At 41.0% G+C, this 25,749-nt stretch overlaps 1 protein-coding gene across 2 annotated transcripts in view; it reads left to right on the plus strand.

Annotated features, from left to right (window-relative positions):
• TMEM132A (transmembrane protein 132A) overlaps positions 1-24,498 on the plus strand; it is a 617,882-nt gene extending 593,384 nt beyond the window's left edge. For both annotated transcript variants that reach the window (XM_073596966.1, XM_073596967.1), the window contains one exon: positions 17,982-24,498. In XM_073596966.1, the coding sequence (XP_073453067.1) occupies positions 17,982-19,115 (1,134 nt within the window). In that variant the 3' untranslated portion in view covers positions 19,116-24,498. The remainder of the gene's footprint in view (positions 1-17,981) is intronic.
• Positions 24,499-25,749: the final 1,251 nt, after the last annotated feature.

The following is a 25,749-nucleotide window of genomic DNA, read 5'->3' on the forward strand; positions in this document are numbered from 1 at the left end:
TTACAATAATACTCTGCAATGTACACAAACAAACCCAGAAAGGGAAATGTAGACATGATAAAGCATGCTTCTCACTGTTTTTTTAAAAACTGGAGAGCAATATAAAAGGATGTCTGGCAATAGCTGGCTACAGTAGTCATCCACGGGCGACTCCTCTACCTTCTCTGGGAATGCTGGTCTTTTGAGGGGGTTGGCATAATGGCAAAATAGTAAAGCAAACATAAGCCACCAATGGGTTAATGCCATGTGTAAACAGACAAAATATTACTTTGTGAAGCTGTATAGCAGAGTAATCTCTGTGGAGGAGCTCAGGGGTATGCACAGTGGCTGCAGGGAGCAAGGCATAACAATACCCAGCAATGCAGCATACATTTGGATACAAAACATTTTTAAATTTAGCTCACCCAACCTCCACCTACCAGTTAAAAACGGGGACACACTTGCTTAGCGGAGACTCTGCTGACAATGCTGCCCACTTCACATGGACTCAGCAGACCCCAGACAAGGCAGTAAGCCATGATAAAAGCTGTCCCTGAGGACCAGCAGTGAGGCTCCTTGGATTATGGGTCATTTAGCCGGTACACCAGGGACCACGTCCAGCTAAAATCCACACGCATGGATGGACAGCAAGCCCTTAAGACCGGCTAGTTAGAGGAGCACGGGAGGAAAAAGAACGGCAAGGCTGCAAGTGGGCTAAAAGTTATGAGTTAGGTCCTGGAAGCATAGGGGGGTGAAGCTTATACCCAGCGGTGCTTACATGGAGCTGTCAGGAAGGCATTGTGCTATGGGTGCAGCTACGTGCCAGTAGGTTAGGCCTGATTGGCTTTTAGGAACAGGTACTGTTATAGGTGAAGCTACACTATGCTATATTCACTGACCACTCTTAGAGTCAACCATTACAGTACATTTTTTTCTATACAATGTTGGTTAATTTTTGTGTTACACAAAATGTATGTTGGGTCCAGACGTTGAAAAGGTCTTACACATGTGGTATCGCCATACTTGGGAGGAGTAGCAAAATGTATTCTTGGTATGTCCATGCTGTGTGTTAGAAATATCTTATAAGTTGACAAGTTTGTGTAAAAAAAGTTTTCATTTTCTTTATATAATTTTCAAAAACTTGTGGCAAAAATGACACATTCAAAAGACTCATTATGCCTCAAAGAATATATGTTGGGGTATTTGCTTTCCAAAATATGGTCATTTTGTCATTGTCCTGATGCTCTGTGGCTTTCAAAAATGTGAAAGGTAGTCAGGAAATTACATGTGTAATTTATGCTCCTTGAAAGCCCAAAGCTGCTTCTTTGATTTTGGACCCCTCTATTTATTTTTTCATTTTCCAAAGAACTGTGAGGAAAAAAATGTACAACCTTAAAGTGGATGTAAACCCGAAAATGTTTTTTTTTTTATGTCATAATGTAGAGTATAAGATTTCCTATTATTTGAGCCCAGTCTTGCCACAAAGAGTTAATCCAGCTCTGAGCAAGCCTCTTTTATTGTTCAGTGAGATAAAACTTGACAAACAGAGAAAAACGTTGTCAAATCCTCCCGCTTGCTGTGAGTGACAGGTGATTTACATATCTCGTGCACTAGCCTAAGACATGCATTATTTTTTAATTCCCACCCCCACTCCTTTCTTCAGCAGCTCTGCAAGGATTGGCTATTCCACATCTCAGCATGATTTGTCATGCTGAAGTCATGTGGTTACTTTCCTGTCTTTTCACAGGATGTTAGAGATCATAGCAGAAGTTCAGTGTAAAAAATACACAGGAGAAAATGCATATTGACAGGAGGAGTGTAGAGGTGGGCGGGGAGTCTACTGACATCACAACTCCACCGCTCCAGACAACAGACCCACCCACAGAATATGCAGTTTTTCGGGTCTCGTAACAGACAGAGGGGAGACATTTGACAGGTAAAGATACATGCAGGAGGCATGTATTTCCTTATAGATAACCCCTATGGCAGTAGTTTAGAAAAGATGACATTGGGTTTACATCCACTTTAAAAAGTTCACCATGTCCCTTACTAAATACCTTGAGGAGTCTACTTTCCAAAAAGGGGTCATTTGGGGGTATTTGTATTGTCCTGGCCTCAAGAAATGAGATACGCAGTGAGTACATCAGGATTGATCAATTTTCAATTATATGTACCATAGCTTATAGGCTTAATACCTTTCATACACGCACATCATACACTGATTTGGGTTATTTTTTAAAGTGTTAAAGAAATGTAGCAGTATAAATGTTGGCCTAAACTCATGCAGAAAATGTACTTATTTGCAAAATTCTTTAACAGAAACTAAGAAAAACTTTTTTTCCAAAATGTATTTACTTTGCAAAAAAATAGAAAGCCCAGTGGTGATTAAATACCACCAATACCTTGCGCCCTCTCAGTCTCAAAACAAATTATGTTGCATGCCCAAGTAATCATCATTCAAAGTATGACAGGTTTGAAATCTGAAAATTGGCCTGGGCAGAAAGGGGTGAATGTATCCGATACTGAAGTAGTTAAAGATGGGAGTTGATCCTCTGTGTCTCTAATGCGACTTTCTGCAGTGGTGATATGCCCAACAGGGAAGCCTCCTCCCTCAAACCGCCAAAATGTTCTGTAACCTCCTCCCATGCAGTCACTGCATATAAACGGCCGGGTGGGCATCTCGTCCCTGAATGTCCCTCAGAAGAAGTGTGCCCGTGCAGCCCAGATGCGCTCATGTCCCCCGGCCACGCTGCATCTCGAATCGGCAGGAGGGCTCTGTGATTGGCCCTCCTGATCACATGATGGCTGTGTCCAATGTGTAATGTAAACAGCCGTTGCCAGTCGATCGGCTCTCCTTCTCACACAGAGCGGATCTGTGCTGCGAGCTGGACATCAGTGTTTTTGAGCTGTTTTTTACAGCTTTTTACACACTGATCACCCAGCTAGTGTCTCCAAAACAGTGTCCCCACACAGAAAAAAAACACCCGTCACACATCTGTCCCAGTAAAATCATTTGTCCCAGTGATCATCTGCCACACATCTATCCGTGATCATCTGCCTACATCAGTATGTGATCATCTGCGCACATCAGTCTGTGATCATATGCACACAACTGTCCGTGATCATCTGCACACATCTACACCAGTGAACATCTGCCACATCTGTCCGTGATCATCTGCCACATCTGTCCGTGATCATCTGCCACATCTGTCCCAGTAAACATCTGAACACATTTGTACATGATCATCTGCCACATCGGTCCTAGTGCACATCTGCACACATTTGTCCATGATAACCTGCCACATCTGTCTGTGATCATCTGCCATATCTGTCCCAGTGCACATCTGCACACACCTGTCCATTATCTGCCACATCTGTCCCAGTGCACATCTGCACAAATCTGTCCGTGATCATCTGCCCCAGTGATCAACATCTGTCACACATCTGACACATCTGTCACATCTGTCCCAGTAATCTGTCAACATGGCTAAAAAATTATTTAGCAGTGAGAAGGCTTTCCATGTACTCTAGAGTATGTCGGATGAGAGAGGCGGGGAACTCTCTCCATCAGACTCGGATAGCGAGTATGAGCCAGTAGAAAGCATTGGCTCTGAAATGGAAACTAAGGAGGACAGAATCCTAACAGGCTCAGGAGCCTTCAAAAATGTGATAGGTCCTCAGGAAATGAAATGTGTAATTTATACCTTTAGAATGCTTAATGGTGCTACTTGAATGTTGGGCCTTTGTATGTGGCCAGGCTGTGGAAAAGTCTCACACATGTGGTATTGCCGTACTCAGAATGTATTTTGGGGCTTAATTTTTGCTATGTACATGCTATGTGTTAGAAATATCTTTTACAGTAAATTGACAATTTTATGTAAAAAATAAGTTTTAATTTTCTTTTCACATTTTCCAAAAACTTGTGGGAAAAAATGAAATGTTCAAAAGACTCATTATGCCTCAGAAAATACATCAAGGTGTTTTCTTTCCAAAATGGTGTAATTTTTTGGGTAATTCCACTGTCCTGATGCTTCAGAGCCTTAAAAAATATGATAGGTACTCAGGAAACTAAATGTGTAATTTATGCTCCTAGAACACCTGACAGGGTGCTCCCTGCATAATGGGCCTCTCTATGTGGCCAGGCTGTGGAAAAGTCTCACACATGTGGTATACCCAGGAGGAGTAGCAAATATATTTTTGGGTGTAATTGCAAGTTTATCTATGCCATGTGTGAGAAATAACTTGTTAATATGACAATTTTGTGGAGGAAAAAGAAAATTCTTCATTTTCCAAGCAATTGTGGGCAAAAAATTGCAACTTCAAAAAACTCTCTAAGTCTCTTTCTAAATACCTAGGACTGTCATCTTTACAAAAAGGGGTCATTTGGGGGGTATTTGTACTGTCCTGACATTTCAGGGCCTCAAGAAATGAGATAGGCAGTCAGTACATCAGGATTGATCAATTTTCAGTGATGCATAGCTTGTAGACACTATAACTTTCACACAAACCAATTATCACACACTTATCAGGATTATTTTTTTTACCAAAGGCATGTAGCAGAATACATGCTGGCCTAAATTTATGTGGAAATTCGATGTTATTGGATTTCTTTTAACCACTTAAGGACCGCCTAACGCCGATTTACGTCGGCAAAGCGGCACGGGCAGGCAAAATCACGTACATGTACGTGATTTGCCTTCCGCGGGTGGGGGGTCCGATCGGACCCCCCCCGCCGCCCGAGGCGGTCCTGTTCTGTTCCCCGGCGATCCGAGATGAGGGGGAGGCCATCCGTTCGTGGCCCCCCCTCGCGATCGCCGCCGGCCAATGGGAACATTCCTTTGCTGCTGTATGCTAAACAGCAGCAAAGGAAATGATGTCATCTCCCCTCAGCTCGGTATTCCGTTCCAGCGCCGAGGGGAGAAGACATCAATGTAAGTGCACAACACACTACACACACAGTAGAACATGCCAGGCATACAAAACACCCCGATCCCCCCCCGATCACCCCCCGATCCCCCCCCCAATCACCCCCCCCCCCTGTCACAAACTGACACCAGCAGGTTTTTTTTTTTTTTTTTTTTCTGATTACTGCATAGTGTCAGTTTGTGACAGTTACAGTGTTGGGACAGTTAGTATTACCCCCCTTTAGGTCTAGGGTACCCCCCTAACCCCCCCTAATAAAGTTTTAACCCCTTGATCACCCCCTGTCACCAGTGTTGCTAAGCGATCATTTTTCTGATCGCTGTATTAGTGTCACTGGTGACGCTAGTTAGGGACGTAAATATTTAGGTTCACCGTCAGCGTTTTATAGTGTCAGGGACCCCCATATACTATCTAATAAATGTTTTAACCCCTTGATTGCCCCCTAGTTAACCCTTTCACCACTGATCACCGTATAAACGTTACGGTTGACGCTGGTTAGTTCGTTTATTTTTTATAGTGTCAGGGCACCCGCCGTTTATTACCGAATAAAGGTTTAGCCCCCTGATCGCCCGGCGGTGATATGCGTCGCCCCAGGCAGCGTCAGATTAGCGCCAGTACCGCTAACACCCACGCACGCAGCATACGCCTCCCTTAGTGGTATAGTATCTGATCGGATCAATATCTGATCCGATCAGATCTATACTAGCGTCCCCAGCAGTTTAGGGTTCCCAAAAACGCAGTGTTAGCGGGATCAGCCCAGATACCCGCTAGCACCTGCGTTTTGCCCCTCCGCCCGGCCCACCCAAGTGCAGTATCGATCGATCGCTGTCACTTACAAAACACTAAACGCATAACTGCAGCGTTCGCAGAGTCAGGCCTGATCCCTGCGATCGCTAACAGTTTTTTTGGTAGCATTTTGGTGAACTGGCAAGCAAGCACCAGGCAGCGTCAGGTTAGCGCCAGTAGCGCTAACACCCACGCACGCACCGTACACCTCCCTTAGTGGTATAGTATCTGATCGGATCAATATCTGATCCGATCAGATCTATATTAGCGTCCCCAGCAGTTTAGGGTTCCCAAAAACGCAGTGTTAGCGGGATCAGCCCAGATACCTGCTAGCACCTGTGTTTTGCCCCTCCGCCCGGCCCAGCCCAGCCCACCCAAGTGCAGTATCGATCGATCACTGACACTTACAAAACACTAAACGCATAACTGCAGCGTTCGCAGAGTCAGGCCTGACCCCTGCGATCGCTAACAGTTTTTTTGGTAGCGTTTTGGTGAACTGGCAAGCACCAGCGGCCTAGTACACCCCGGTCGTAGTCAAACCAGCACTGCAGCAACACTTGGTGACGTGGCCAGTCCCATAAGTGCAGTTCAAGCTGGTGAGGTGGCAAGCACAAGTAGTGTCCCGCTGCCACCAAGAAGACAAACACAGGCCCGTCGTGCCCATAGTGCCCTTCCTGCTGCATTCGCCAATCCTAATTGGGAACCCACCACTTCTGCAGCGCCCGTACTTCCCCCATTCACATCCCCAATCAAATGCAGTCGGCTGCATGAGAGGCATTTTCTTTATGTCCTCCCGAGTACCCCTACCCAACGAACCCCCCCAAAAAAGATGTTGTGTCTGCAGGAAGCGCGGATATAGGCGTGACACCCGCTATTATTGTCCCTCCTGTCCTGACAATCCTGGTCTTTGCATTGGTGAATGTTTTGAACGCTACCATTCACTAGTTGAGTATTAGCGTAGGGTACAGCATTGCACAGACTAGGACACACTTTCACAGGGTCTCCCAAGATGCCATCGCATTTTGAGAGACCCGTACCTGGAACCGGTTACAGTTACAAAAGTTAGTTACAAAAAAAGTGTCAAAAAAAAATATATATATATAAAATAAAAAAAAATAGTTGTCGTTTTATTGTTCTCTCTCTCTCTATTCTCTCTCTATTGTTCTGCTCTTTTTTACTGTATTCTATTCTGCAATGTTTTATTGTTATTATGTTTTATCATGTTTGCTTTTTCAGGTATGCAATTTTTTATACTTTACCGTTTACTGTGCTTTATTGTTAACCATTTTTTTGTCTTCAGGTACGCCATTCACGACTTTGAGTGGTTATACCAGAATGATGCCTGCAGGTTTAGGTATCATCTTGGTATCATTCTTTTCAGCCAGCGGTCGGCTTTCATGTAAAAGCAATCCTAGCGGCTAATTAGCCTCTAGACTGCTTTTACAAGCCGTGGGAGGGAATGCCCCCCCCCCACCGTCTTCCGTGTTTTTCTCTGGCTCTCCTGTCTCAACAGGGAACCTGAGAATGCAGCCGGTGATTCAGCCAGCTGACCATAGAGCTGATCAGAGACCAGAGTGGCTCCAAACATCTCTATGGCCTAAGAAACCGGAAGCTACGAGCATTTTATGACTTAGATTTCGCCGGATGTAAATAGCGCCATTGGGAAATTGGGGAAGCATTTTATCACACCGATCTTGGTGTGGTCAGATGCTTTGAGGGCAGAGGAGAGATCTAGGGTCTAATAGACCCCAATTTTTTCAAAAAAGAGTACCTGTCACTACCTATTGCTATCATAGGGGATATTTACATTCCCCGAGATAACAATAAAAATGATTAAAAAAAAAAATATGAAAGGAACAGTTTAAAAATAAGATAAAAAAAGCAGAAAAATAATAAAGAAAAAAAAAAAAAAAAAAAGCACCCCTGTCGCCCCCTGCTCTCGCGCTAAGGCGAACGCAATCGGCGGTCTGTCGTCAAACGTAAACAGCAATTGCACCATGCATGTGAGGTATCACTGCGAAGGTCAGATCGAGGGCAGTAATTTTTGCAGTAGACCTCCTCTGTAGATCTAAAGTGGTAACCTGTAAAGGCTTTTAAAGGCTTTTAAAAATGTATTTATTTTGTTGCCACTGCACGTTTGTGCGCAATTTTAAAGCATGTCATGTTTGGTATCCATGTACTCGGCCTAAGATCATCTTTTTTATTTCATCAAACATTTGGGCAATATAGTGTGTTTTAGTGCATTAAAATTTAAAAAAGTGTGTTTTTTCCCCAAAAAATGCGTTTGAAAAATCGCTGCGCAAATACTGTGTGAAAAAAAAAAATGAAACACCCACCATTTTAATCTGTAGGGCATTTGCTTTAAAAAAATATATAATGTTTGGGGGTTCAAAGTAATTTTTTTGCAAAAAAAAAAAATAACATTTTCATGTAAACAATAAGTGTCAGAAAGGGCTTTGTCTTCAAGTGGTTAGAAGAGTGGGTGATGTGTGACATAAGCTTCTAAATGTTGTGCATAAAATGCCAGGACAGTTCAAAACCCCCCCAAATGACCCCATTTTGGAAAGTAGACACCCCAAGCTATTTGCTGAGAGGCATGTCGAGTCCATGGAATATTTTATATTGCGACACAAGTTGCGGGAAAGAGACACATTTTTTTTTTTTTTTTTTGCACAAAGTTGTCACTAAATGTTATATTGCTCAAACATGCCATGGGAATATGTGAAATTACACCCCAAAATACATTCTGCTGCTTCTCCTGAGTACGGGGATACCACATGTGTGAGACTTTTTGGGAGCCTAGCCACGTACGGGACCCCGAAAACCAAGCACCGCCTTCAGGCTTTCTAAGGGCGTGAATTTTTGATTTCACTCTTCACTGCCTATCACAGTTTCGGAGGCCATGGAAAGCCCAGGTGGCACAAACCCCCCCCAAATGACCCCATTTTGGAAAGTAGACACCCCAAGCTATTTGCTGAGAGGTATAGTGAGTATTTTGCAGACCTCACTTTTTGTCACAAAGTTTTGAAAATTGAAAAAAGAAAAAAAAAAATGTTTTTTCTTGTCTTTCTTCATTTTCAAAAACAAATGAGAGCTGCAAAATACTCACCATGCCTCTCAGCAAATAGCTTGGGGTGTCTACTTTCCAAAATGGGGTCATTTGGGGGGGTTTTGTGCCACCTGGGCATTCCATGGCCTCCGAAACTGTGATAGGCAGTGAAGAGTGAAATCAAAAATTTTCACCCTTAGAAATCCTGAAGGCGGTGATTGGTTTTCGGGGTCCCGTACGCGGCTAGGCTCCCAAAAAGTCCCACACATGTGGTATCCCCATACTCAGGAGAAGCAGCTAAATGTATTTTGGGGTGCAATTCCACATATGCCCATGGCCTGTGTGAGCAATATATCATTTAGTGACAACTTTATGCAAAAAAAAAAAAGTGTCACTTTCCCACAACTTGTGTCAAAATATAAAATATTCCATGGACTCAATATGCCTCTCAGCAAATAGCTTGGGGTGTCTACTTTCCAAAATGGGGTCATTTTGGGGGGTTTTGTGCCACCTGGGCATTCCATGGCCTCCGAAACTGTGATAGGTAGTGAGGAGTAAAATCAAAAATTTACACCCTTAGAAATCCTGAAGGTGGTGATTGGTTTTCGGGGCCCCGTACGCGGCTAGGCTCCCAAAAAGTCCCACACATGTGGTATCCCCATACTCAGGAGAAGCAGCTGAATGTATTTTGGGGTGCAATTCCACATAGGCCCATGGCCTGTGTGAGCAATATATCATTTAGTGACAACTTTTTGTAAATATTTTTTTTTTTTTTGTCATTATTCAATCACTTGGGACAAAAAAAATAAATATTTAATGGGTTCAACATGCCTCTCAGCAATTTCCTTGGGGTGTCTACTTTCCAAAATGGGGTCACTTGGGGGGGTTTTGTACTGCCCTGCCATTTTAGCACCTCAAGAAATGACATAGGCAGTCATAAACTAAAAGCTGTGTAAATTACAGAAAATGTACCCTAGTTTGTAGACGCTATAACTTTTGCGTAAACCAATAAATATACGCTTATTGACATTTTTTTTACCAAAGACATGTGGCCGAATACATTTTGGCCTAAATGTATGACTAAAATTTAGTTTATTGGATTTTTTTTATAACAAAAAGTAGAAAATATCATTTTTTTTCAAAATTTTCGGTCTTTTTCCGTTTATAGCGCAAAAAATAAAAACGGCAGAGGTGATCAAATACCATCAAAAGAAAGCTCTATTTGTGGGAAGAAAAGGACGCAAATTTCGTTTGGGTACAGCATTGCATGACCGCGCAATTAGCAGTTAAAGCGACGCAGTGCCAAATTGGAAAAAGACCTCTGGTCCTTAGGCAGCATAATGGTCCGGGGCTCAAGTGGTTAAAACAGAAAGGAGAAAATATATATTTTTTTTTAAATTTTCGCTTTTTTTCGCTTATATCGCAGAAAATAAAAAACCTGGTGGTGAATAAATACCCCCAAAAGAAAGCTCTATTTGTGTCAACAAAATTATAAAAATGTAATTTGGGTACAGTGTAGCATGACTGAGTAATTGTCATTCAAAGTGCGAGAGCACAAAAAGCTGAAAATTGCTCTAGGAAGGAAGGGGTGAAAGTGCCCAGTATTAAGGTAGTTAACGTTGTCAACAGAGGCCGTGCCTTTATGTATTGCCTGCAGAATTTTACTCAAAGTGGCCCTGCTCAGTGTCATCTGTGTGTGATTCTGGTGTTTCCACAGCAGTGTCCTGTGTAACCACATGAGCTCAGTGCTATTGGGGCCAATTCATACTGTACAAGCTTGCAAATCTCAGAGCACCACTGTGACTGCCCTGTGTTACCGACTGCGCTAGGCTTGCTTGATTGGTGTCGTCATGGCTATCTTAAACTCTGCCTGAACTTGGAACAGGCCCAGAGTTATGTGTTACTGCATAGGTACCTGTGTGCTTCAATGATCTCTTGCCCTATCTTAAGACACATACACTTATTGGGCCTACGAAACGCTTGTGTTTCTGGCTTTTTTCTAATGGAAAGTTGTCTTCTGTAGAGTCCCAATTGTTTCCAATTCTGGGTAACCTGCGTTTCACTCTGGGCCTGCGAAAGGGAGCCTTCAGTACGCTGTTAGATTTGGGGCAGTATCAAGTCTCTCATTTTGTGACATAGGGTACTTGGCCTACGCTGCAGGCTTTGACAGACATTGCTGGCCCCTATCACCTAGACTTCTGGAGAACAGCGCAAATATGCCACTTCTTACAAACCTTACCTGCCCCAATAACTTTAATCATCGTCTGTCTACATTTGAAGAATACTGTAATGAGCGAGGTCCACTTCCACATACCCTTTCGACACTGTATTTACTACTGGTATCACCCCCTCAGGACTTCCAACTGCCCTTGTTGGTAAATTGGGAGTTGAACTTGGGTAGGACATTCTCGAAAGCGCAACAAACCAACATAACACACTTTGCCTTAAAATCCTAAATCTGCACGAACGTGCAGGAAACAAACTTCAAGATTCTTTCTCAGTGGTACCGTACCCCATCCCTTGTCCACAGATATTTCCCAAACACCTCTGACGGATGCTATTGATGTCAGGAGGAGTGTGGGACGTTACTACACATTTTCTGGTCCTGCTCTAAACTGGAGAGTTTCTGGAAAGAGGTCCGGAAGATTACCCAAAAATTAATCGACTATAAGAACCCCCGAGGATACGGCCGCCTTCTTGTTGCACGTTTCCAAAATCCCTGCCAAAATTTACAAGAAATCTATACTTCGTCACCTTCTGATCACTGCCAAATCCTGCACCCCCTCACCTGGAAACAGACGCAACCCCTGTCAGTTGGGCTGTGGCTCAGGAAGGTAGAGGAGCTGAACCGGATGGAAGATCTGGTCTTGATAGCTTGGCAGAAACAAGAGACTTATAGTCCACATATCACGTTCCCTGACTAGCTCCTCGCCCCCCCCCCCCTTTTTTTTTTCCCCTTCCTCATACCTGCTTTTTTTTTTCCAAGGTTACTTTTCTTGTGTTTCCTGTCTTTGCCTATAAAATATATATGTAAAATTTTGCAGTTTTCTGATACATGAGGGGTTCCTCCAGGGGTCGCTCCACTTTAGGATCCCTGACTGGAGCCTCTTCATGATGTGCCAGGTCATTGCTCATTGGGGTCTCCCCCCTCAATTCACTTTGTTGGGACAGGGTAACTTTTCTGTTGTTTAAATTAAACATTTCTGTATACTTAAAGGACCGAATTGGTCCATTCCTTGTTTATTTTAGTACGAGTCCATTGTTTTGATAATCAGTTACTAATGGTTCCTTCGAGCAATCTATCTGTTATGTATGTTCACCTGGAAACTGCCTTCTTTTCTTTTGACTCGGTTGAATTGATGATAGGCAACTCCTATCCTCATATTGATTAGTGGTTCCAAATTAATAATAACTACTGCAGTAGGGAACAGACACAAAAGATACGCTCAGCATCTTTCCAAATTACTGTTCTGCTTTATTATGACGCAATTGAAGGTTTTTATGCACATGATTACGTAGGTATCACATTAATATTACAATTGTAGGTTTATCGTAACAAGGGGCGTTACATAGGCAGGCTAATTCTAATCAGGACTCAAAAGAATGTAAACATTTACTGAAAACATTATTAGTGCCGTGTGCACAGTGAGGGCAGAGTGCAATACATACAAAATACAATACAATTATATACAGAACTTACAAATTTCCATTACAGTCTCCCCTCTTTTGATCAATATTTTGATCACTAACCATACCTGCTATCACCTTTAACCTGGAACCTCCACATGCTTAGGTGGAGGTAGTCCTGGCCAAAGAGGCAAAAAAAAAAAAAAACTCCATTGTGGAGAAAATAATAGCTGAGCAACTTTTTCATTACCAAATGACTTTTCATTGTGAAAAACAAATGATTGATAAGACATATTTACAGAGTACTGGCTGTACACTCCTGTGGCCAGAATGGCCTTCTAGCTTAATTGTTGGCATGCTGACTTATCAGCATATGTAAACACAGACAATTCTACATAAAATGGAAGACGTACAAAAGACAAGATATGACTTCAACATGGCTAAACTACTTTTCAAATATATATATATCCCTTACAATTAAAGTAATTTAATCAAAAAGTACCCTAGACTGTGATCACAAGAGGGAAACAAATCAAACACAGAGATTTCTTTAATTTAGTCATTTTTGCAGTGTCTGGTGTGGATCCAGGTGACTTTTCCTTCAAGTTTTGCAAAAACTGTACATGAAATAGATGCTGTATTGAGTCTCCAAACATTTCCTTATATATAAATGTCTCTTAACAATCCAAAAGTCACCTGGCTTTAGTTTTAGATCCTTCCAAACTTTTAGGATCTGGAATTAGGGAGAAAACACATAAATGAGTTTGTAAAAAACCTTAAAAGATCATCAGCATTCTCCGTGAGATCCGAATGGAGGACTTCAGCTGCTGAGACAAAATATAAGCAAGTGAGTAACACACTCCCAAACAAAATCCCATAGGGAGAGAGTCCAACATCCCCCTTAGGGGCTTCATAAAATATAAGAAAACATTCAGGCAAAAGTTTTCTAGTTTCTTACTCTACTTTGTCCGCTACATTGTAGACAGTAAGGGGTGTAAAAATAAAACCTCAAAACTTCTAGTAAGGACTCTCCTATAAAAAATGATTTCTTTTGTTACTCTCTGTACTTTCTGCACTCTATATTTACAAACTACTTCTGATAACACTTTTTACTGTGGCCTTTGCAGTAGCATTTGCCACTGGACATCCAAAAAACATGTCCATACAGACAAAATGCATACTCGTAAGATCCTGACTTGGGCATCTGGATATATCTTTTTTGTAATCTCTGGGAGGGATGTTCAGCTTTTGGTAACACCTTTGGTAACAGGTAAAACAAGAAGTGGTGTGTTATAAAAACAACTGTGGAGAACCCTGGCTCTATCCCACGCTCATTTACTAAGGCAGCCATAACTACTTGTGACTGATGACACGGTCCATGTGTCAAGCTGAAGGGAAAAGAGTGGCTGGCAGACATAAATGATCACCTTTTCCAAAGTCCTGTTTCATAAGAAGTTGCCCCCTGTGGACCACTTGTTCTTCTCGTTCTGGGGTCCTTAAAGTTGAATTATTAATCCCAGCTATACTGGGCCAGAACTAGGGTGGAATCTGTGAGTTGCACAGACCCATCAAGTGTCCGGGGCTGTAAATGCAGCATCCTTAGTCACCTGGTCTGCTTCCATGTGTGAAAGTTAATATGGCTACCTCAGCAAGAAGCTGGAAGGCTGAAAACAGCCAGTCAAATTAACTTGGCATGCTTTATTGGTTTACCTGCCGAAGTAAAAACAAACTTCTGGCCCTTCAAATGGAACCAAAAGCTCTCTATATCTCGACTATCTATATAAATATACACTCTTTTTATAGCTCACAGGCTTTGCTAAAACATGGAGCTCTGCTTCTTGAGCTGGGGAAAAAGGATCCAATGACTTTGAATACAGAGTATCCTTCTGGGTGATAAACTGCATACTCAAATCTACAAAAAATGTAATATCTGGGTCTTCAGGGAGTGTGTCCTGCACTGGGCTCACAGCAGCTGATTCCTATGTCATCAATTTAACACATGCGTCTTTTCCTTTCTTTTGAATAAATGTACGCATTTTTCATTGTTAGATTTGTACATAAACAAACTCATATTTTAAACCTTTCATTAGACAAACATTTAGTTAGCTGTAAATTTGCTGCACAGAATGTCGGACCATTGACCAAAACAATATCTAACTTTGTCTAATAGCACCTTTGCATAAAAGCTACAGCTCTGATATATCGGGGTGAACCCTTCATTACTGGGTCCAGCTTGCATAAATATATTACAATGTCTTGTTTTCTATCACACTGTTTGTGTAAGAACTCCAGTTTCTTGTTTCAAAAGACAACTTCTTCCTGGCAATATTATAATAAATGATAACAATACCCTGCGGTCATGGAGAGATGCCCATAAATCCAAACTATTCTTCTGCTTATACCACTTCACTTACAAGAAAAATGGGCACATCATTTCACAATCCACACATTCTGCTTTGGATTTCAAAAATAAAAATAAATAAAAACAAAAGGACCAACAATCTGTATGATGGACCAGAAAGCATCAAAAAATATAAAACAACTGGCTGCAGGCGGCATCTATCCTAACAGGGTGTGTGGACTTGATGTGATGGGTCTGTTATATTTAAATTTTATTTAATATTACTCTTACATCATGGACCGCACATCAAGTTTTCATCAAAAACCTTACAATATCATTTTTGTAGAAAAACTTCTTATGTATTCCATCCATCTTGGCTTTGTTAAATATTATGGCAGCTTTATTCAAAATAACAACCTCATCTTAATCTTTTTTTTTCTCTCAATAAGGGCTTATTGTATAAATGTAAAATTACAAAATTGTTATCTTAATCTAAACTAATCTCATTCATTACAAATTTCCCCAATAACCTGGATTTCATTTCCAACCAAAGGTTGTCTAAACCAGTTTCAATATATCTATATTATTAATAAAATTGTTAAACTCATATTAGAAATTAATACTCATTACTACTTAATTTTACTTAATTTCCCTTTTTTAAATGCACTGTTTCCACTATCAAAGGATATTCAATTTGTGTAATACACGGTTAAATGTAACCTTCATTTTACCATGTTTGGAAAACAGATTCAAAATAATTGTGATCACATTGTTTACCATTAGATTCGTTAACCCGGCACATTTTGTTATAAATGTTTTGTCTAAAAAACTGGAATTGGCATGATGTCCTTCCAGCTTATCACTAACCTCTCATCCCAGCCACATTTCTTTCATGAGAGCACAAAGGAGGGGGTCACATCTGCGTACATGACACACACAAGCAATAGAACTAAAGGTCCCAGCATTCGCACACACATACACCAATATCTCTCTAAAATCGCTTACATTTTTCCCATTTGTACACAACACATGCATATCATTCTCTCACTTTCTTTTAACTCTTTAATATTTCCCTGCCTAAATTCTGCTTTCCTTATTTTGTTTAAATAACTTTTATATCTAGCTTCTATGATTCTATGATCAGATGGGGAGCCACAGTGCTGATCCCATCTTCCTTCTCTGACAACATATAAAGTATTCTGTTTTACCTCTCATTTCTCTGTTTCTGACTCTAATAGTTGTAGTGCCTGATCCCAAATTCATCCCACAACTTAACATGAAAATGTCCCTTTCTGTCTAGTTCTAATGTCACCCTTGATCCATCCTGCTCACATAGATAACTGTTTCTTTAGCTATTTACTCTGCACGATTCTTAGTCCCTGTGGACTTTGGTAACCCAGTTACCCATTGTGGATCCCTGTCCACTCTAACCATTAATCTAGGGGCTCAGTATAGGCGGAACCGCACCTTTGGTTCATATATAGCGCTCCTCTTGCGCTGGGCATTTTTGAGGGTCTCTTACCCTTCATTCCCTTACTTAATTCAATGCCCATAATGACTGGCCAGTCTTCTCTCTTCTCTACTTGTGCCTATACCCTCTTGCCTCTAAACTACTTTATCTAGCAGATGTAGTACATATACCTGTGAACAGTACTATTCTTCCCTTTCTTATTTATAACACTCCGATGGACAATAGACAGGGACAACATAACATATAACCACCAATCAATACAGTTCGATTAAGGGGAGTAAAATAGGTACCCTTTGTCCCGAAAATGCCTTACCGATCAAGGAAGTCTGATAACTCAAATGTAAGCAAAAGGCTTACCTCAGCCGGCTGATTATCAGAAATTCCCGGATCGTCTCAAGCTCCTCGTTTCGGATACTCAGGGTCACCTGGAATCCCCTCCTAAGGCAAAGCTCGCCATGCTGACTCGGTTGAATTGATGATAGGCAACTCCTATCCTCATATTGATTAGTGGTTCCAAATTAATAATAACTACTGCAGTAGGGAACAGACACAAAAGATACGCTCAGCATCTTTCCAAATTACTGTTCTGCTTTATTATGACGCAATTGAAGGTTTTTATGCACATGATTACGTAGGTATCACATTAATATTACAATTGTAGGTTTATCGTAACAAGGGGCGTTACATAGGCAGGCTAATTCTAATCAGGACTCAAAAGAATGTAAACATTTACTGAAAACATTATTAGTGCCGTGTGCACAGTGAGGGCAGAGTGCAATACATACAAAATACAATACAATTATATACAGAACTTACAAATTTCCATTACACTTTAAATATAAAAAATTTGCAAAAATAATAATCCTTTTCAAGCAAGGCATTCAGGCATACATTATCTCACAAGCAAACTGCAGCATCCTGGCTGCCAGCTTCTCTCAGTGTGCCCTCTGTCAGCTTCAGATGAACAACAGCCAGTATCTCATAAAAAACAAGGTACCACATAATGTAATACTATATACAGTAGGTACTACTACACATTTATTAAAAATCAGATCTACTCACATAAAAACAATGTAAAAGATGCTTGTCTATCAGACACAAGTAGCGGAAATTGGATGCGCTCAGGCAATGCTGGGCACAGAATCTCTTACACAAGCGGCCGCATGTGACCTCCACTGCTGGTGATCACTGGAACTGCGCCCATCAGCTCTGGGAACCACGGTGCCACCAGCAGGTGAGCCAGGTCCTGATAAAAATTTGGAGTTATCCCCAGAAAACTAATAGAGGAGAGGTCTTCCAATGTGAACACTAGTTCTGGGGACCAAGGGATTTCCTTAATTTGCATGGATTTCCCCTCACTTCCTGTTTTTATCTGTGGGCCAGGAAGTGAAGGCATATCTCCCCATGGGAAAAAGATGATTAAAAAAAAATCCGTCCAGTTTTATAACCCCCTTACTCTATCCAAAAAAAAAAAAAGTTTTGCCTTTAGTTCAATACTTCTACTTTAACTACGTTTGTATCCTTATTGTTACCAGAAAATCATGATAAAATTTAACTTTTTTCCTTGACTGCTACCATTGATTACTGTTTTTTGACATTGTGTTTGCGTGTTAGATATAGTTGTACACTTTACTCATATCTAAAGTAATTTCAAGTATATTTGTATTTTTCTCTTGTATTTTCTCAAATTATTTTCAGATAAAGCTGTACATATTTTCACTGAACACGTTGCCAGAGATTTTTTTCAGTAGCTAGTCTTTGTAATTTTATTCTTTATATGTAATTCTGTTTTTTTTTTCACACAGGAATCTGTTATGTCTGTATGGTTGATGTTCAGTGACCTGTCAGCTGCACCATTAACCCTCTATGATCCTCTGGAATTATCATTATCGGTTGTATCATCAGATGACCATATTTTATCAGTTCATCAACCAGTGGTGTCTGCACACTCTTGGTCCTTGCCTGTATTAATTTTTGAGAGTCCAGGTGAAGGACCACTGCTGCGTACTTCTCTTTACTTGCCAGAGCGATGCAGAAGAGACTCTTCAGGACTGCTCAGCGCTGGCTACGTCCGGATTATATTCCCAAGAAATGTAACACATGGTGGTGAATATCCTGGAAATGACATATTACAGAGTGACAGTGATCTGACTTCTAAGGATAGTGATACAATCTTAGCTGTTAACAATGTTATTCCTGGCACAAGTGACATAATACTAAGAAGTGATAACACAGTCGCTGAAGATGAAAAATCTCTTTCTGGGGTTGATGATATTGTCACAACCCGTTGGGGAATACCTGGCTTAGAAGAAGGACTCTATGGGCTTCTTGCCCTTTTCTCTTTGCTAACCCTCCTATTTTTTATTAGTTGTCTCACTTTTATAAGGAGACACAGAAAAAAATCAGCACCAGAGGGTCCTGGGAATCCTGAAGCACCAAACTGGGTATGGCTGGAAGGGCCTGAAGATAATGGACCAAGATCCCAGGGAGCAGGAAGTGAAGAAGAGGAAGAAAGAGAACAGTGGGAAGGAAGAGAGACAGGACCACAAAGCCTCACCAGTACATTCCACCCAGTGAGACATTCAGAAGGACCTGAGACTACTAGTGGTCATAACTCTCATGTTGGCTCATTCTCTACACCTGCAAGCCACTCTAGAGCCTGCTTGGAAGCTAAAAAGCCAGGATTGCCTTCTTTAAGATCGATAATCCCACAAGGAGATAGAAAAATAGAAAGAGGACCTAATGATCCCTCTGTGCGCTCCATTTTGGTAGCCAGTGAGGAAGATATCATGTGGGTATGCAAAGACATGGGTATGAGGGAACCTCAAGAAATCCTGAGCTATATGGAAAGAATCAGAAGTGAAACAACTCATCACGGAGAAAGGAGGAGAGAGGTTACACAGGGTATAGGAAATAATATAGCCAGGCACAAATGTTAGAATATTGACCTAATTTCAACAACGTAAAGTATGGTAGTAAGAAAAAAACTTAGGGTTAAGAAATATTAATGCCCTGAGATAATCCACCTTCTTTAGACTCTGGTAGTAGCATATGTATTTTACATTTCATTGTTATGATATGAGATGTCCTAGTGTTATTCAGCAAATAACTTTGAGGGTCCTGAAACAAACCATAGTTATAGTATTCATAACTTGAAAAGTTACGTATTTTAAAACACTCAGACTCGCATTTTTATGAACTCTCATATGCTGAAGATTTGCATTTTCTATTCTTGCAAGAATGAGGAAGAGTGAAATATACACATGATCAATACAGGGATCTCCGAACTTTTTAGTACAAGGGTCACATCATATATTTTACAAAGGTTTGAATTATATTTAAATGAATAAATAAGGCTCCTTTCAGCCATCCGCTCAGTGGGAAATCTGTCTGCTGATCCCTGCTGAGCAGGTGGATGACAGGTCCATGTCTGCTCCGCTCCACAGCCCGCTTTTCCTCCTTCAGCATCCTCACTTACATCGGTATCCCCATCAGAGCCCTCTGTATATCCAAGTCTGCCCTTACATCAGGTCCCCCTTAGCTCTGTAATTCGGATTATAGTGCATAGTAAGTAGGAGAAATCTATGCTGGTGCTCGTTACTTCATTGGGGGGGAAATTGGGGTGATTTTGGGAGGGAGGCAAGGACTGTGCACATCAGTTGTTGGGTGGGGGGGCGAGTGTAGACTGTGCACTCAGCTGCCAGATAGATTAGGAATCTCCATACTTCAGGACGCTACAAAATTTTATCTAATATAACACTTTGTTTTAGTGTTAAGTTTGGTGGTTTTATACAGAAAAAACAAACTCTTGCCAGCGCTTCAAATAGGAAAGGCCCTCAAGAAAGTCTGACAATGTACACTCAGAGCAGGCTCATTTTTAATGTAGTCTATGAAGACAGATTAGCCACCACTGAGGTCCTCCAAATCACACACCACATCGGCCTTGCTGCCCACTTCAATTCAGGGAAAACCAACACCCAAATGCAAACAGAAGAAGTTGCACCGGCCCAGTGTAATACCGTACATACTCTTTATTAGATAAAAACAACAATATCAATGTACTCACAAAAGTACACAAATCCCAGTACGCCACTGGAACCGTGTCCATTCATAGGGGCGCACCTTATGCTTTTCAAGGGCTATGCCCTCTTCCTTTAGCTCTGCCTTCTTTCATTGTTGGTGATTTTATTTGAAGAAATTGTGTTGCTACAATATTACATCTACAATCACCTTAAACAAACAAAAAAAATAGTAAAACATTTGTAGATGAGCAAAAAAGGTAAAACGTTCCCCTTTACATCAGCCTCCCCATCAGAACTCCCTCTGACAACTTGCCTCAGGTTTCCCATCAGAACTCCCTCTGACAACTTGCCTCAGGTTTCCCATCAGAGTCTCCACCTACATCGGGGTTCCCATAAGAGTACTCCCTTACATCCCTTGCATTATGCATGGTTCACACTGTGGCAGGTGGTTGTGGGTGCAGGAATCGCATCTGTTCCCGCAGCCAAAATGTCATTGGCTGGCGGAACAGATGCTCTGTAGAGACACGCAGGGCTGACATTCATTCTTAATGGCACCCCCACGCATCTCAACCTACAGTGTGTTTGCAGATGTGGGAACCGCAGCAAAAAGGCATGGTATTTTTGTGGCCACATTTTTTAAGATGTGCAAGCACCTTTTTTTTGCTGGACACACAGCCACAGCAGCCGATTCAAATTAATGCGGCTTCTATGCCCATGCAAACTCGGGCCACAAACCTGCAAGAGAGTGAACCAGGCCTTACATCAGGGCCCCAATCAGATTGCTTCTTAGTTTCTACAGTTTGGAAACCTCTGATCTAATAGAACAAATATAATTTCATAAGACCTTTTTGATGTTGTTTAGTTTGTCTGTGATTTTACTTAAAGAAATCATACTGCCACAATTGTACCACTACAATAATCATAAGAAAGTAGATCAGTGAAAAAAAAAGCCCCCATTAGATCAGATTCCCCCCTTACAACAGGATCCCCCCTTACATTAGGGTCCTATTAGAGTCTTCTTTTACATTGGGGTCCCCATCAAAGTCCCTCCTTACATTAAGGTCCCCATCAGAGCCCCCCCCCCCCCTAACATCAAAGTTCCTTCTTACATTAAGGTTCCTCTTAGATTTATTAATTAGGCCTACACACTGTAGCAGCAGGATGGAGCCAATGACTCCCACTGCTGTGTCTCAGCCAGTGAGGAGGTAGAGAGCTGGGAGAGCAGCAGCTTACATGCACATCGCTGAAGGTATTAGCGGGAGTCTGGGGAGCAAGCTGCACACAGAAGGTTTTTTACCTTCATGCCTAGAATGCACTTTAAGCAAAAAAATCATACTACAATATTTGTAGATGGCAAAAAAAAAGATAAAAAGTAGGACAGCAAAATAATTATAGTCTTAAAGGGGTTGTAAAGTCAGAAGGTTTTTTATCTTAATACATATGCTTTAAGATAAAAAACATTCTGTGTGCAGCAGCCCCCCTCCAGCACCCCCTAACACTTACCTGAGACCCATCTCTCTCCAGCAATGTCCACGAGTTCCTCAGCCCTCCAGGATGCTCCTCCTTAATGGCTGAGACACAGAAGAGGCGCGATTGGCTCCCGCTGCTGTCAATCAAAGTCAGTTAGCCAACCAGGAGAGAGAGGGGGTGGGGCTTAGCCAGGCTCTGTGTCTGAATGGACACAGGGAGCTGTGACTTGGCTCAGGTGCCCCTATAGCAAGCTGCTTGCTGTGGGGGCACTCAGCAGGAGGGAGGGGCCAGGAGAGCTGAAGAGGGACCCGAGAAGAGGATCTGGGCTTACCTGCTCTGTGCAGTGGTTTTGCACAGAGCAGGTAAGTATAACATGTTTGTAATTTTTAAAGGAAAAAAACGAGATTTTACAATCACTTTAAGCTTCAAGCCATTCTTTGTTACATTAAATGTATTTTAAAGTTTTGATTGTGTGTTAAAGGATACCTTAAATTAAAATACAAAAATTAAATATATTGCAGCTGTATTTTCTTTTTCAGGCTTTTTTCTTTATAAAGCTAGAGATTGCATCCTGCAAATTGTCTAAAAAAGTTAAAGTAGGTAATACTAAATAAGTAGGCGCTACTATATATGTCTAAAATATCTACAGTATGTCTAATCCAAGCATGCAGATACCCTGAGGTTTTGGGTATCTGCATGTTCGAGAAAGGGATATCTTCTACCCAAAATGTCTGTTTGGGATCTTCATTTCTTCAGCCTGATTTGCCATAGACAGTTTGTTTTTATTTTCTATATCTTTGGTATGCTCCTTTTAAGATTTGTATGTGAAGTTTGTATACTGAATTTTTATAATTGGATTAGACCTATTGTATATCTTTCTATTACCTACTTGTTGCTGGATTCACTTGTTAGGTGTATGTATAAATCCATGAACAACTTGACATTACTTTAAAAAAAAAAATATATATATATATTTATTTATTTTTTAAACTTCCCCTAATGCCCCGTACACACGGTCGGATTTTCAGATGGAAAATGTGTGATAGGACCTTGTTGTCGGAAATTCCGACGGTGTGTAGGCTCCATTACACATTTTCCATTGGATTTTCCGACACACAAAGTTTGAGAGAAGGCTATAAAATTTTCCGACAACAAAATCCGTTGTCGGAATTTCCTATCGTGTGTACACAAATCCGACGCACAAAGTGCCACGCATGCTCAGAATAAATAAAGAGATGAAAGCTATTGGCTACTGCCCCGTTTATAGTCCCGACATACGTGTTTTACGTCACCGCGTTCAGAATGATCAGATTTTCCGACAACTTTGTGTGACCGTGTGTATGCAAGACAAGTTTGAGCCAACATCCGTCGGAAAAAATCCTAGGATTTTGTTGTCTGAATGTCCAATCAATGTCCGACCGTGTGTACAGGGCATTAAAGGGATTTTGCTCAATTCATGTCTCAATGACCCCTCTGGAAGTAAAGGAAATTCCCCCAAGGGACACACAGAGAGCAAATAAAACCTGGCAGATGTTCTACCCATCCCACTCTATCTAGAACAAAGAGTTTTGCGCTAAAGTGTATGTTACATAGTCACATTGGAAGTCCACCATGGTCAACCAATACATATTTGAAACTCTCAACAAAGTCTTGACGATGTGTAGTTGTGTTTTTGCTTTGGATAGAGTATGGAAGGGTTTAAAACATTTTTTATTTTTATTTTTATTTTTTTGCTTTCTGTGTCCCCATTGGGGAAGTATCCCTTCACTTTCTGTACCAGAGATACAATAGAAATTTACAGAATATCTACCAAAGTGAGTAACGTTTGCCTCTTTGACGGGTGCCACCAGAACACCAGAAGGCGCTCCCTCACTTCTTATGGTGACAATTCCAAAATGTTATATTTACCCTCGCTTTCTGTCCCAGTGATCACCGGAACAAAAAATGGAGTGGACAGTAATAAAAACTTGACAGAGGGTCTTTCCAAGTGTATCCAAAACTATAAACACGTGCTTTGCCTAGGGATACTCTTGAAAGTAAATGTTTGCAAAGCCTGGCAATTCACCTGAGTATTAAAAAATTAAAGGCTTCTTGCACGTGGGCAAAGAAAAAAAACAGCATATCTAGGGGTTTTTCTTAAGGATCTGGACAAAGGTGTATTCTCTGTACCACAACGCATACAGCTTTAGATCTTTAATGCATTAAGAGCCATAAAAAATAGAAAATTTTGCACTTGAGTGCAGTACTTTTATGTGTAATCGCATGTAGACACAAGTACTTATGAGCTAGAAAAAGATGAAGAAAATTTTTGTGTGTATAGCTTATGTACATTTAGGCCTGTATAAGTGAGATCTTTTTAAAACACACCTTGCATTTTTCACTCAGGATCTTTCTTGCCAGCAAGAAACATCAGCAAATTATTATTTCCATGTGCAAGAGACTTTAAATAAAATGGTAGAGATTCTTTTCTGTAAGAACCATGTGTGGAAAAAAAAATTGTAGATCCAAAATTATATGTAGCTTTAACCACTTGACCTCCGGAAGATTTACTCCCCCTTCATGACCGCGCCATTTTATTGTGAACTGTGTGTACTGCGTTATTTTAACTGACAATTGTATGGTCGTCCGACACTGTACCCAAATGAAATGTATGTCCTTTTTTCCGACGAATAGAACTTTCTTTTGGTGGTATTTGATCACCTCCTGTGTTTTATATTTTTTGCGCTATAAACAAATATAAGGCCAACAATTTAAATATATATTTTTTTTACTTTCTGCTATAAAACATATCCAATAAAAAAATAAAATTTCTCTAATCAGTTTAGGCCAATATGTATTCTGCTAATTTTTTTTGTCAAAAAAAGCCCAAGAAGCGTATATTAATTGGTTTGTGCAAAAATTATAGCATCTACAAACTATGGGATATTTTTATTACTAGTAATGGCGGCGATCAGCGACTTATAAGCGGGACTGCGATATTGCGGTGGACATTCTGAAACTAAAGCCTTGTACGATCAGATTTTCAGACGACCATTCGTCCGTTTTTTGTTGCATGCTAGTCTCATGTCGAAAGTGAAGAGGTTACTCAACATACGAAAATTATCCTACAACAGAATACAACTTCATAAGTGACATAATATGTTGAATAGTGTTGTATGTATTCCTTCGTTTCTGAGCTTGCGTAGTCTTGCTCTTACGATTTTTTTCATATGAAAACCGTACTAATTATATGAAAATTGGACATTGTGTTCATATCCGACAAAAATTTTATATTCTGCACATCCAGCTTTTGTTGGACAAAAAAACTGAATCGGCTGTCGAAAGCACCATACTAACGATCCGAAAATCGGCAGATCATTCATCGGACGAAATTTTACTTCCGATTTTCTTATCATGTGTACGGGCCTTTACAGACACTTTTTGGGAACAAGTGACAGTGATCAGTGCTAAAAATATGCACTGTCACTGTACTAATGACACTGGCTGGGAAGGGGTTAACATCAGAGCAATCAAAGGGTTAACTGTGTGCCTAACCAGTGTTTATGTGAACTGTGTAAGGTGCTTTTACTAGGTGAAGAGATGGAATTTATTCCCTGCTTTGCCATGACACAAACTCCATCCCTTCCCCTCTTTTAGAATGGCAATCTGCCTTGTTTACATAGACAGATCAGCGGGTGCGGTGGACATCGAGTACCTGGTACCTGGCAATTTGCTTCCGCAGTGTATAATCACAGCATGGCGTGCATTCGTTCCCCCTACCTGGAGGTGTGGCATCACATATCCAGTGCACAGCTGCCGCCCTGTAGCAGTTAATATGCTATAGGGCGGTCAGCAAGTAGTTAATTCAAACTATAGGAAAATAAAAAATGACATATATATAATGCAGTCTGACATTAGCATTTACACCGCTTTTACTTTTTGCAGTCCCCCGTAACATAGTTTTATCACGTGTTCATCTATTTTCCACTTTCATTAAAAGGCTGACAATGCTTTTCATTTTGCAGTGAAACGCAGCATTGTTACCCAGTACACAGGGTATTCTTACATGGATTGCAGTTTTAGATGGGTTTTAAATTGTTCT

This window comes from Aquarana catesbeiana, linkage group LG08 (genome assembly GCF_042186555.1).
Source record: "Aquarana catesbeiana isolate 2022-GZ linkage group LG08, ASM4218655v1, whole genome shotgun sequence".
In the NCBI taxonomy this organism is placed as follows: Eukaryota; Metazoa; Chordata; class Amphibia; order Anura; family Ranidae; genus Aquarana; species Aquarana catesbeiana.